Raw genomic sequence first — 12736 nt, 5'->3', positions numbered from 1 at the left:
ATAAGAAATAATATTCTCCAGCTGTGATATTCCATGAATAAATCAAAATATGGATATTTCTACATTTACTTGTTTCACTTGTCTAATATATATATATAAATATATATATATATATATATATATATATATATATATATATATATATATATAGAAGGCAACTAAATGGGATGGGAGCGGGGGGCTAGAAACCCCTCCCCTCCTTATTTTAACTTTCTAAAAGGGGGAACAGAAGAAGGAGTCACGCAGGGAGTGCTCATCCTCCTCGAAGGCTCAGATCTAAATGTGTGTGGATGTAACCAAGATGAGAAAAAAGGAGAGATAGGTAGTATGTTTGAGGAAAGGATCCTGGATGTTTTGGCTCTGAGTGAAACGAAGCTCAAGGGTAAAGGGGAAGAGTGGTTTGGGAATGTCTTGGGAGTAAAGTCAGGGGCTGGTGAGAGGACAAGAGCAAGGGAAGGGGTAGCACTATGCCTGAAATAGGAGTGGTTGGGAGTATGTGATAGAATGTAATAAAGTAAACACTAAAAAGTGGATAGGGAGAGATGGGTGATTATTGGTGCCTATGCACCTGGGCATGAGAAGAAAGATCATGAAAGGCAATGTTTTGGGAGCAGCTGCGCGAGTGTGTTAGTAGTTTTGATGCACGAGACAGGGTTATAGTTATGGGTGATTTGAATGTAAAGGTGAGTAATGTGGCAGTTGAGGGAATAACTGGTGTACATGGGGTGGTCAGTGTTGTAAATGGAAATGGTGAAGAGCTTGTAGATTTGTGTGCTGAAAAAGGACTGTAGTTTGAACACTCACCTTTATCCCCTTTGCCTTTGTACAATGGCACTATGCATGCATTCTGCCAAGCCTCTGGCACTTCAACATGATCCATACATACACTGAATTTCCTTACTAACCAATCAACAACAGTCACCCACTTTCTTCATAAATATACACACACACTTAATCGCCGTCTCCGACGTTAGCGAGGTAGTGCAAGAAAACAGACGAAAGAATGGCCCAACCCACCCACATACACATGTATATACATAAACGCCCACACACGCACATATACATACCTATACATTTCAACGCATACATGCATATACATATACACACATGTACATATTCATACTTGCTGCCTTCATCCATTCCTGTCGCTCGAGCTGAATTGCTTTACCATTCTTTCAATTCACGAGGAGTACTTTTTAGTTTATCATTTCACTATTTAAGAAATATATCAATATTTGGGAGATTAATCTGGGGTAAGCACTAATGAGAAGTAATCATCCTTGATTCATTAGGAATCTCTGCTATGATCACAACATCGACAATTTGAATGTTATTATCGTTCATCTTGGCTGACTTAAAGGTTTTAACGTACTATAAGAAACAGATGACACAGGAAGATGTTTGTATATTTCTACTAACATTTTCCCTGCTGAATACTGTTCTTATATATTTTGTTATTCTACAAGTGCATTACTAATATCAATCTCTTTTAACTCCACATTTTCCCTCATATAAATGACCCTGCTATCGCCATAAATTATGCTCCAAAACTATTATTCTTTTATCATTACACTAGCATGGCAGGAAAACCACTAGCTGAGTAAAGTTAATGGTGATGCAAAGTTAAACTGTTAAATTACCATTCTCTAGCTTTACCACCTAAATGGCCAATAACAATTCCTACAGAGCCTCTCAAAAATGTCTAAATTACTTGTCCATGTTGCAATATAACTTACTCTAATATTCTTATGTCCAACTTGCTTAAAGACTCCTGAGCCATATGCGAATGCGAGTGAATATCCTTTGGGGAAATTCTGTAGTATTCTGCTGTAGGTTGAAGCCATCAATGTTATTGCTGGTGAGGACACGTTACCACCACCGTCGCTGGCAGTGTTGTGCGTTGGATAGCACTAACACCGGTCGTTGCTAGCAATGTTGCGCTATGGCACTCTATACGTGCAGCACCAATTTTTACAGTCAATAACAATTTTCTGCAATGGTTACGTTTACGTACTGGATCAGAACGTTCTGATCCTTCCATCGTTTGCCAAGTACACTGCTACCGTTTACGTGATGCACGAATGTTGGACTCTTATAGGCTTCTACCGTCACTAAGTGCTGTGCGATGGCAATGTCTATATGCTGCACCAATTAACTAAAACTATAGACTCCAGTCGTCGCTCGCAGTGTTGTTCACTGTTAATGTTTGCGTCATATCCTAACCTGCTTGATCCAAAGACTATTTGGCTAGATCACACCAACTCCCACCCCCTTACGTTACTGACAGTGTTGTGTGCTGGTTATTTTTGCAGCCGCACCCAGTGTTGTGCGCAGGTTATGTTTGCAACTGCACCCATTGTGCGCTGGTTATGTTTGCAACCGCACCCAGTGTTGTGCGCTGATTATGTTTGCAGCCGCATCCAAAATCCAGCTCTAACCTCCACCGTTACTGGCAGTGTCGTCAGCTGATTGTGTTTACAAGCTGCTCTGAAATCTAGCATTAACCTCCGGTCATCCCCTTTTGCTGGCAGTGTATATCCTGTCGATATTAACTTGCTTTACCAATCTACTGGACCGATAATGGATCACTGACGTTAGTCTGATTTTTTTAAATTCTCAAAATGTATATATCTTGTGCAAGTATAAATATTTCACCGAGGACAGTACATAAAGCATATATCATCACAATCCAACTTGGTCCTCGTATTACATTCTAAATGACTGATAATGCAAGGATTTAAAGTCTAAATGACTGATAATGCAAGGATTTAACATAATAAAATGTACATGAACTACGTTAATTACAAAATTAATTCATAATGACTGTAAACTAACAGTAAAGAACTTACCTCAGTTACTTGCACTCACATAGAATTGGAAAGGTTAGATACATAAAGATCATTAACACGCTAATTCTACATAAAACAATCTTCTAAGAAAACATAGTCTATTACATCCACTTTTATGTTATTTAGGCTGACCGTTTTAGTTGGAGTCTCATCAGCTGACGTTTGTAGAGCTCTGGTGTCCTGTAGGTGACTAGCCAACCTCTGTCAGTCTCACACAAAGCTGACCTCTGAGTACAGTCGCTTTAACCTACCTTTGTGGGCACAACAACCCCCCGAGATTTATTGATATATATATATATATATATATATATATATATATATATATATATATATATATGTTTTTTTTTTCTTTCAAACTATTCGCCATTTCCCGCATTAGCAAGGTAGCGTTAAGAACAGAGGACTGGGCCTCTGAGGGAATATCCTCAGATATATATATATATATATATATATATAGACTAACTGTATACGCCATTCATATTGTATAAGTTTTGTTCAAATAAGCTGGTAGAACAGTGTGTTGGGCAAGCTTATCACTGGATTACCAAACTGATGTTTCAGCCATATGATGCTGGGTATTAACAAATGTAAGACATGGCAAGCGGTATTACCGTCCCCAGCAACAAAAGAATTTTGTTTATGTCTATGTACTATCACTTTGGTAGCTAAGTGAAGTTTTTAGGACCTTTCCCTGGTAAGCATAGTCTGTAAGGGGGAAAAAGGTAATCAGAATGCAGTTGTGTTACTTTTGCTGAGGAAATACTGCCTACATGGATTCAAGAAAAAGAGCAATGGGTAAGTGAGCTCTGTTTTAACCAAAAGAGAAGACTGAGTGGTTTGTCCATATATGGACTGCCAGAGAGTATTTGATGCTATACCACTGGAGGTCAGTAAAGAAACTGGATCTTCAGGTGTTATCTTAGTGGAAGAAACAATTTATGACAGGGGAGCCTTATTGGAATGGGTTGAGGTCACCAGTGGGGTGCAACAGGATTGAGACCATTGCTCTTCTTTGTGCGAGTTGTTAGAAGGACCCCTAATTGATTGTTTAAGGGAAATAAAAAGTGAGATGAATTTACTTACAAGGGACTTTGACAAATTCAAAAGTTGTTCCAACACGATTGATGAAATTCAATACAAGTTAATGTAAAGTGATAAGAATTGGACACAAAAGAGGACCTTCGTATGAATATTATCCTGTTGGAATTAAGTTGCACGATCGTGCGCATGAAAGGGACTCTGGAGTCAATCTCATTCCTATCCTGCTGCCAGAGTCCCACCTTATGAGAAAATTTGAGGAGACATGCTGTCTTCTAGCAAGTATTAGGCCAAAACTAAAATATTGGTCTCAAGTTTAGTCACCATTTATTGTTTAAGTGAGGTAATAGGATCTTTTTTTCTCACATTGTTTTTAATGTTTCAGAGTATCAAAAAATCTTATGATGATGATGATCTAGAATGTACTTATTATATACAACCCAACCTGCTGTGTCAGTTTATGAATGCGTGTGCTTTTAAGCTTACACTGTACTGCCTCTTAGGCATATGAGGTATTCCATGAGTATTCTCAGGCATAGCAAGTGAGTTTATGGTGCTTTTGTGGGTGTTTTTGTTACAAATATGATTGCTAATGGTTATACATTAGAAAAATATTGACTTGTTTTTCCCCAGAAATTATGTCTAATAAAACTATTTCTAAGAATCACATTTTCTTTTTCAGATTACTAAAAATGTAATTTGGCAAGTTGGAAAGGGATACATTATACATCAGCTTTATGTGAAGTAAAAATCATCAAAATGTTGAGAGCACTGTCAGTACCTTTTAAACAACCTTTCAGTGTTTGGATATTCCAATGTGAATTACAAAAGTACATGAAAATTTTTGATCAGCCAAAAACCTCATTTAGAATGCACAATCATTCTTGTATACGCAAGTATGCAATTAAGCCAAGAGTGACTTCTTTTTCGGAGAATGATACAATGAGCTTTAAGGTTCTTGAACATTTGAAAACCAATAGTGAATGTACTGATGCCTCCACTCTTAGTATTAACAGACATAATTCCTTTAATAGTACTTATGCTACGCAGCAGATGTTGCTCGTCATTAGTCATAGTCCAGAGGTGAGAACAAATGATATCCTAAAGCTTTTTTCATTATATGAATTTTCAAAGCATTCCATTATGCAAGACCTAGTATCAAAGAAATCTCTCATGATGACTGTTAAGAGAAGAGTGCAAGAAAATATATCCAGTATGACTCAAGGTGAACTGAAGACCTTTGCTATGATAGTACAAAAATTGCAGTTCCAGAAAATTAAATATTTAATGGATATTGCCACAGATATTTGCCAAGAATGTAAACAAAGAGCACTGAAAGCTGACTTGCAAGAAGCTGTAGAGCTGTTTGATATCCTCTATACAATGTATGGAAATAATATTTACAAAAAGAAAGAGTATGATATTTTCATGGCACTATTTGAGAAACACATAGCATCAGCTCAGCCTCACCATTTGGTACAAATTCTCCATTATTTAGGCATTGGAAAGAAAAAAAAGATATCAAAAGATTTTGTGGATTCGCTTGTAAGGGAACTAGATATACACTTACAAGATTTATCTTTTGAAGATGCTGGCATAGCAATAGCAGGTGTATTTAAATCAAATGTGAAATTAGATGCATCATCATCATTTATACAAAAGACAGTACATCATCTTAGATCCAAAGTTGAGAAATGTTTGCCCCTGAATGATTTGGAGTCTTACTGTCTTGTTGCAATGATAAAGATTATTCGTGCAGCAAGGGTCACAGATCAGAGACTTTTGTCTTCTATGAATGCATTTATAATGAAGACTGATACAGATGCTCTTTCTCCTCAGTTTATTGCACACACACTGGCTCTTTACGCTAACAGTTGCATTTATCATCCTGATATTTTCAGCAAGTTTGAGAATGGCATGATTCAACATTTAAAAGCTCCATTACAGACTGTACGTATCAGAGATCTTGCTAGAGTTCTGTGGTGTTTCAGTCATGTCAGCCATAATTGTAGCTCGGATTTCTTCAAGATAGTTGATGAATCATTAATGGAGTTTGTTCATTGTGGAGAGACAAATGTGTATCCACATTTCTTGTCAGATAGCCTTTTCTCCATGGCTATCCTTGAACATTATCCCCAAGAACTTCTCAAGGAAGCTTTTAAACCCAATGGATTTCAACAGTTACAAGGTGAGAAAAAGAATTACATTGGCATACCACCATCATTTATGCCTTACCTCACCCTCAGAGTAGATTAATGCATTTTGAATTTTCCTTAGGATTGCAGGTGTGGACTAGCTTTTCACCAGTTGTGGACCCAGGTTCAGTCAGACCATTAAGTACTTTTACCCCTAAATGCGATTAATTTCAAACTGAACAGTACTAATGTCGCATTAATGGGTTTGGTAGGCATGATAATGATGTCATTTCCCTTATCATAGTTTTCGAAATATTCAAATCATATTTCAAAACAAAAAAAAGCTCAATTCCAAATTGAGTAAATTGTATTACAGCTTGGGACAGGAATAGTGTCACTGGTGGCACCACATATTCCCATATAAGGGAAGTAGAGCTTCCATTGTGAAGCTAAATGCCAGAGCTTTATTTTCTAACGGGTTTGTCATATTGTTCAACACAGAAGGGGTAAATGTAATTTATGGTCTGATCATCCATTTAATATAGTATACTGTATATGCTTTGAAACTGTGTAAATTGTTTTCGGTTACCATGTATCATCACTACATGCATTAAGAAGTATGTATGTTTGAAAAGAATTTGGTTACCTCAGTATATTCAAGGAGAAAATATGGAAGCAAGTAAAAACTAGAAATATGGGTAAAAGTAAATGCAGAAATAGGCATTCTTTGAACAGACTGTTAAGTTTAAGAATCCGTGGAAGATGACCGAAATGATTTGCTCTGCAAATATGGCCTTTACATATGATGGTCCACAAGAAAAACTTTCTGTTTGGATTTGTAGCTTTTTCATAAAACTTATAAGACGACCTGTCTCATCATTATTCCATCTCCTAAACTTGAGCTGAACCTATTATCCTTCCTTCTTTCTCCCCATGTATTCCTTAATTCACCTTCCAGTAATTGTTAAATTTTGATCAGTATTTAGCTCACTACAGAATATTTAGCCGAGTAACTTATCTGTATGTCCTGGTATGATACCCTGGATTTCTTATCAAACTTACCTCATTTTATTGATCCTTACCTTAAGATCATTCATATCTGATTGGTATCTCTCTCTAAAAAATCATGTTTGTTGTATGTTTGATGAAATTAGTTATTCAAATTCTATTTGGCTCACATTACCCAGTAGTAAGCAATTTTACCAAAGTTAGCCTCAATGCAGAGGTATATAAACATAAATATAGTGCATATGAACGTCAACTTTTGTAGAACACACAATGCCCTCCAACAGCAAGGATTTGAACCTCAAACCATTTGCATGGTAGCTTGATATGCTGACCACTCAACTATGCTGGCCATATTAGGAAAATGGCTTCAATTACTAGTAACTGAATACCTTACTCTAACATTCATGAACAACAGGGTCTAGATCTTCAAATTCCATCAAGCTCATAGTACCCAGGAAACCCATAGTCAGCAATTTTATCTTGGCTTTCATTGTTCAGTAAAATTTAATTACTATTCTGTTTATCTGTACTCAAAAAAAGGCAAGCCCATATTTTGTCTGTACACATGCAAAGGAAGATGCTAGACACTCAATGACTATCCCCTGTACACATTTGCCAGTAATTCATCTATTTCCATGGCAAGATAGAAATTGGTGGCTGCTGTGGCGATATATTTTCAGAAAAATATTATACTGTTGTATACTGTACTAAAGATTCTTCATATTCTCTCTCTGTAGACACCAAGGAAGTTGCCAGATGTGTGGTGACTACTCCCGTACACAGTTGCCAATGATTCATCCATTTCTTTGGCAGGGGAGAAACTGCTGGATGCAAGGGCAATATATTTTTGGGAAAATATGTTTAGTGTTCAATGGGAAGGTTGTGCTGGCAATATGGAGAGTATAATGAGGAAAAATGATGGGCGAGAGCTGTTACACCTCTGAACAATGCTCTCTACTGGAGCATGAAATAAGGGCCTAAAGGGCTTGATTGTTAGTGTTATCAATTTGACAGGCTTCTTGTGTTTATTCCTCTTTTTCTGATATAAGCACATTTTTTATTTTGCCTGTTGGTTACAGAACTAAAATAGAGAGAGACATGAAATATATAAATGAGAAATCATAACTGGGCAGTACCAAACAGTTGTAGAATTTAATGACAATTAATACCAAGCTAGCGGTGATATAATTTAGTACGTAATTTTATTATTTTTGCTCATTTTATAAATTCCATTATTATGTCATTTTCAGTTTAATCTACAAAAGTATTTTCCAGTCGTGCTTGAATGTATATGGCTTGTTAAACAAATAATCTTAAATAATTGATCACAGACATAAACCTAAAATCCCTATATCTATTTCATTTTAGGTTATCAAAAAAGTAAGCAGATGTCACGACTTCTTATGTTGAATGAGTGTCTCAAAGTGGAAGTCCCTGAATTAACTGTAGAAGTCCCAAATATATCTCGGAGGAATGTACCAACAAGGACTCTCACAGATGAAATACATCATCGTCCAGCTCTTGCAACATTGATGGAAGGTGCCATGTATATTAATCAAGAAGTTCATTTACCAGTTTTAAAGCTTAAGTTTATTATACCATATATAAACTATGCAAGTTTAGTATTTGATAGCAGTGAATTAAGTGGTCATGACTGCATCAAACAATCTGATTCAATGTGCAAGCAAAACTATATATTACGTCAGCTTCAAGCTCTGAAGGAAAAATTTAATGGACAACTTGTTGCTCTTGAGCTCATGGATTCTCATTCCACATTGTCTGGGACTTCACAGCCTATTGGAATAATGAAAATGAAAATGCGATTAATGAATAAGTGTGACTGGGACATCAGAAGAATTCATGTGAAAGACCTAGAAAGCTGTCACAATGATATACAGGGAGTCGCAGCTCTAATTTTAGAAAAGTTAACGAAGGTCTCATCATAATTTCATTGTTTAATATGAAATTTAAATTGTTTTGAGTATTCACACATTAAAATTAATGTCATTGCTCATATGCGTCTTTTATACCCTTTTCATCTCTAATGGGCCCACTTGGGTGACCCAAGCAGTTCAATGAAGCACCTACATAAATTTGTTTGCACATTTCTTCATGGTGTTAACTTAATCATACATATAACGAATTAACCATTCTATCTCTTCATCATACTATGGTCTTATACTGGAGCTGTGGACATTTACTAAAGGATTTTAGATATATTTTCCACAGCTGTTCTCTTAATGTACACTTACTATCTTAGTAAAAAGTACCAATTTAATCATACATATAATGAATTAACCATTCTTTCTCTTCATCAGATTATGGTATTCTACTAGAGCTGTTGACAATTACTATAGGATTTTATATATACTTTCCACGTCTGTTCTCTCAATCTACACATACTATCTTAGTAAACAGTACTGTCTCTCTTCACAACCCACTATCTTCATATTGCTATGAAGGAAACTGTATTCCTTTCATTTCTACACTACTCTCTGTCCTTTCCTAAATGATGAACCTTGAAAGACACCATTGCAGCTGCTTATGATATACGAGCTGACTTGTTACAGGTCAATGTTTCACAAATATTTATTATGGTTTGATACAATAATGTAAGCAGTAAAACTCAAAGAACCTGATGGGTCCTCTCTTTATGACAGAGGTCTAACCCATCTGATGCTTAGCTTCAGAATTTCCATTTCATTCTCATCAAGAAGAGTAATGGTTGCAACACAGAACCCAAAGTCACTCCACCCATTTGGAAAAGAATCTCTATGCATGTTTCTTTTGTTCCCTTCCCACTAAAATAATCTATCCATTGGAAGAATCTTCCCCTCATTTCTGCCTGGTATTCCAGTTTCTTAATCAACCTTCTCATTTTCTTCATACTATCATGTACCCTTCTGGAGATAAAAGGTGAGATCTTATCTCTTTAGCAAGTTTTCTTTCCACAACTTCAAAATATCAGGTGCATTTTCCCTCATATTATACTTAACGTCTAATGCTTTACTATTTACTACTAATCCAGTTGCATTTATATATGATATTTTCAGTCTAAGATTACCATTGCCAAATATTCCTGACATCTCTGCAGCATTGCTGCAGTTGGTCTGCCTTCTTGCCTCATTTGGCATCTTCCATTATGTTGCCTTGCAATTGTATTCTTTGCTTTTTTTCCTCTGTCTGTTACACTTGATGAATACTCTGCTGAATGTCACCTTGTTATTAATTTCTTACCTATCTTAGTACCTCCTGACTTGATGACTCCAAATCAAACATAACTATAATGGTTGTTCCTTTATGTAGAATTATGACCACACATTCTTCTTTCCTTTATCAGAGATTTATATCTGGTAATTCTATTGCCTCCAGTAACCCTCTAATTATAATTTCTTTCTTTCCCCTTTATCTGGAGTATGCTTTTCATCCAGTTAACTTATCTTTCCAAGTTCATTGGTTTTGGTTTACCAACCTCTGTGTCTCTGGCTTTCTCTATAATCTCCCGTTTTGCTAATAAGGATTGATCCTGTATGCTTTGCATTTTTATGAAATTCTCATCTACCAGACAATAAATTTTGCTAACTGTTTTGTCAGCAATAGTACATATCATTCAACTAAAGTTTTGCTCATTGCCAAGGGCACCTCAGTTTCAGTGTCCCAAAGTTCCTGTCCCACTATCCTCAATAATTTCTCTAGTTAGTTATGTGCATTTCCTCTTGTTTAACAGCTTCTGGGTTATCTAGCACAGGCCCTTCTGACCCCTCTTGCTCTTTAATCATTCTATCTTCATTCCTCTGGTTACAAGCTTCATCATCCTTCTCAGGTGACAGCAATCTGTTCATGATCATTCATCCTACTTTTAATTCCCCAAGTTCCTTCACTCATGATCTTTATACTGATTTTTAGTTTCTTTAATTCTGTCTCTAACTATGCTAATCTCTACTCCTGGTTTTTCAGTGTCAAACAACTCCAAACTTCTGTCCTCTGGTTGTACATTTTTATTCCTGCCATTTTGTAGGTCTTGTCACAACTGTCTGGTCTTGATATTCTCCTTTATTCTAAATCTATCTATGACTAATATGAAACTGAAATGAGAAAAATTGAACTTTATTGTGTGATAAACAGGTATAACTTAACTGCCATTTAGTGGTCTGCCGTCTGGACTAAATTGGACCAGTTACCCTCTCTTTTCCTATCCTCTCATTTTCTTAGTTCACTGCTCCCCTGTAAGGTTAAAATAACAGGAATATAATTTGTTGGCATACAAATAGGATTAATTCTGGAAATATTTTTTGAAAAAAGTTTCAGTGTTACCACCAGGTTGTAAATATTTTACCGTTTGAATTCTAATTTACAGGGACATACATCAATTTTTAATACATTTGCTCACTTCCTCAATGTCAATCACTCATAGTGTTTGTTGCCTGGATATCCTTTATATGTGGAGAATTTTAAACTTTTGCTTTCGTGTAATTTGTTTCTCTAGGTAATAATCAAACCAAGGCATTCATTCACTTTTTCCCATCCCATCCTCATCACCCTGCACTTCCTTGAAATAAATATCATCATCCATATTTATATTCAACACTGAAGTATGTCCAGTCCCCCTAAAGGCTGATGTAAACATCTTTATTCTTTATTTTTCTCATGATTTTGGCATTACCTGCAAACATGTTTAGATGCACCTACAATCCACAAGGTAAGTCATTTATATAAAACCATGAGTAGCAGTGGTCCCACTTGCCACTTGTAAACCTAGCTCACTTCAAAAACACACCTCTTACATGTGTTCTTTGCACCTTTCCAATAGGGTAAACTTCATCCAGTGAAGAAGCCCACCCCTTTTTCCTTAACAGAAGATCTATATTTTATCAATCAAACTCCTTTGAGGAACTGTCTCAAAGGCTTTCTGGCAGTCTAAGAACACACAGTCACCCAATTATCTCATCCAATGCTTTACAAACCCTACTTGTATTTCATTGCATTTTATTTTACAGCTACTTTATTTTACTTCACAATGTAAAATTTTATATTTCAAATCAATATAACAGGAGTGAAAACTTACCCACATTTCAAAAAAGTCAGGACTTAATCCTAATAGAGTGGCAACAATGTGATAGAAAAGTCAAAATAGTGATGAAAAAACAATTAAAAGCCTCCACCATGAAACTGACAGTAGCATCAATAATAATAATGAAAAATTAGTCCTAAACAAGTGATGCTAAGAATATTTAGCAGTTATAAACAGAGGATAAAATATACAATAGAGGCTTAGATAAAAGATGAAAATTATGATAATCATACAGTTCTCATTGAGATAGTCACAAATGTGATTCTGAAGAGACGAGCAGGTAATAAAAATAGTGTTAGAGAGAACTAGACTTACTGTCACCATGGAATGGGTCAAGGTTATTGTCAATGAATGGAAGAAGACAGTGGAGTGTGGCTTTGGGAAAAAAAAAAATGGTGGGCTAAGCAAGTCTATAAACAAATCTAAGGAACTTAAGCTATCATAGCTAAGCTTACCAAAAACGTAAAATTAGCATTTGGTTATCTAGTATACAATATGTTTGTCTAGGATGAGGACCTTGGGTTACCAAAAATATTATCTGGCATACCAATGCTGATTAGTAACTATCTTTAATGTTAAATCTGAGATGACAGTTGCCCCTCCATCATGCATGGATTTAAACCCCCTCAAATATA

General features: G+C 35.9%; 2 protein-coding genes across 6 annotated transcripts in view; one reads left to right on the top strand and one right to left on the bottom strand.

Moving 5' to 3' along the window:
- The window catches only part of LOC139766257 (phosphatidate cytidylyltransferase, mitochondrial), a 36517-nt gene extending 33425 nt beyond the window's left edge, over window positions 1–3092 (bottom strand). The window contains exon 1 of one of the 3 annotated variants that reach the window (XR_011716825.1): window positions 1737–2336. Coding sequence is in view for 1 of the 3 variants with exons in the window: in XM_071694651.1 (XP_071550752.1) it covers window positions 1737–1844 (108 nt within the window). In the remaining 2 variants the exon portion in view is untranslated. Of the gene's footprint in view, window positions 1–1736; window positions 2337–2981 lie in introns of those variants that run through there. The other 2 variants (XM_071694653.1, XM_071694651.1) reach the window with 2 other exon arrangements.
- On the top strand, window positions 2440–9044 carry LOC139766255 (uncharacterized). 3 transcript variants are annotated; one of them, XM_071694648.1, is made up of 4 exons: window positions 2449–2593; window positions 4273–4429; window positions 4570–6075; window positions 8399–9044. In XM_071694648.1, exons 3-4 carry the CDS (start codon window positions 4647–4649, stop codon window positions 8974–8976), a joined length of 2007 nt encoding a protein of 668 aa, XP_071550749.1. In that variant the 5' UTR covers window positions 2449–2593; window positions 4273–4429; window positions 4570–4646; the 3' UTR covers window positions 8977–9044. The 3 variants fall into 3 exon arrangements, with proteins under 3 accessions (XP_071550748.1, XP_071550749.1, XP_071550750.1); XM_071694647.1 differs by lacking the exon at window positions 4273–4429 and having other exon boundaries at window positions 2440–2593; XM_071694649.1 differs by lacking the exons at window positions 2449–2593; window positions 4273–4429 and adding an exon at window positions 3308–3644.
- Window positions 9045–12736: the final 3692 nt, after the last annotated feature.

Source organism: Panulirus ornatus, chromosome 57 (genome assembly GCF_036320965.1).
Source record: "Panulirus ornatus isolate Po-2019 chromosome 57, ASM3632096v1, whole genome shotgun sequence".
Lineage (NCBI taxonomy): Eukaryota > Metazoa > Arthropoda > Malacostraca > Decapoda > Palinuridae > Panulirus > Panulirus ornatus.
The sequence above is the reverse complement of the archived record's forward strand: the minus strand, read 5'-3'. Positions and strand labels throughout refer to the sequence as shown.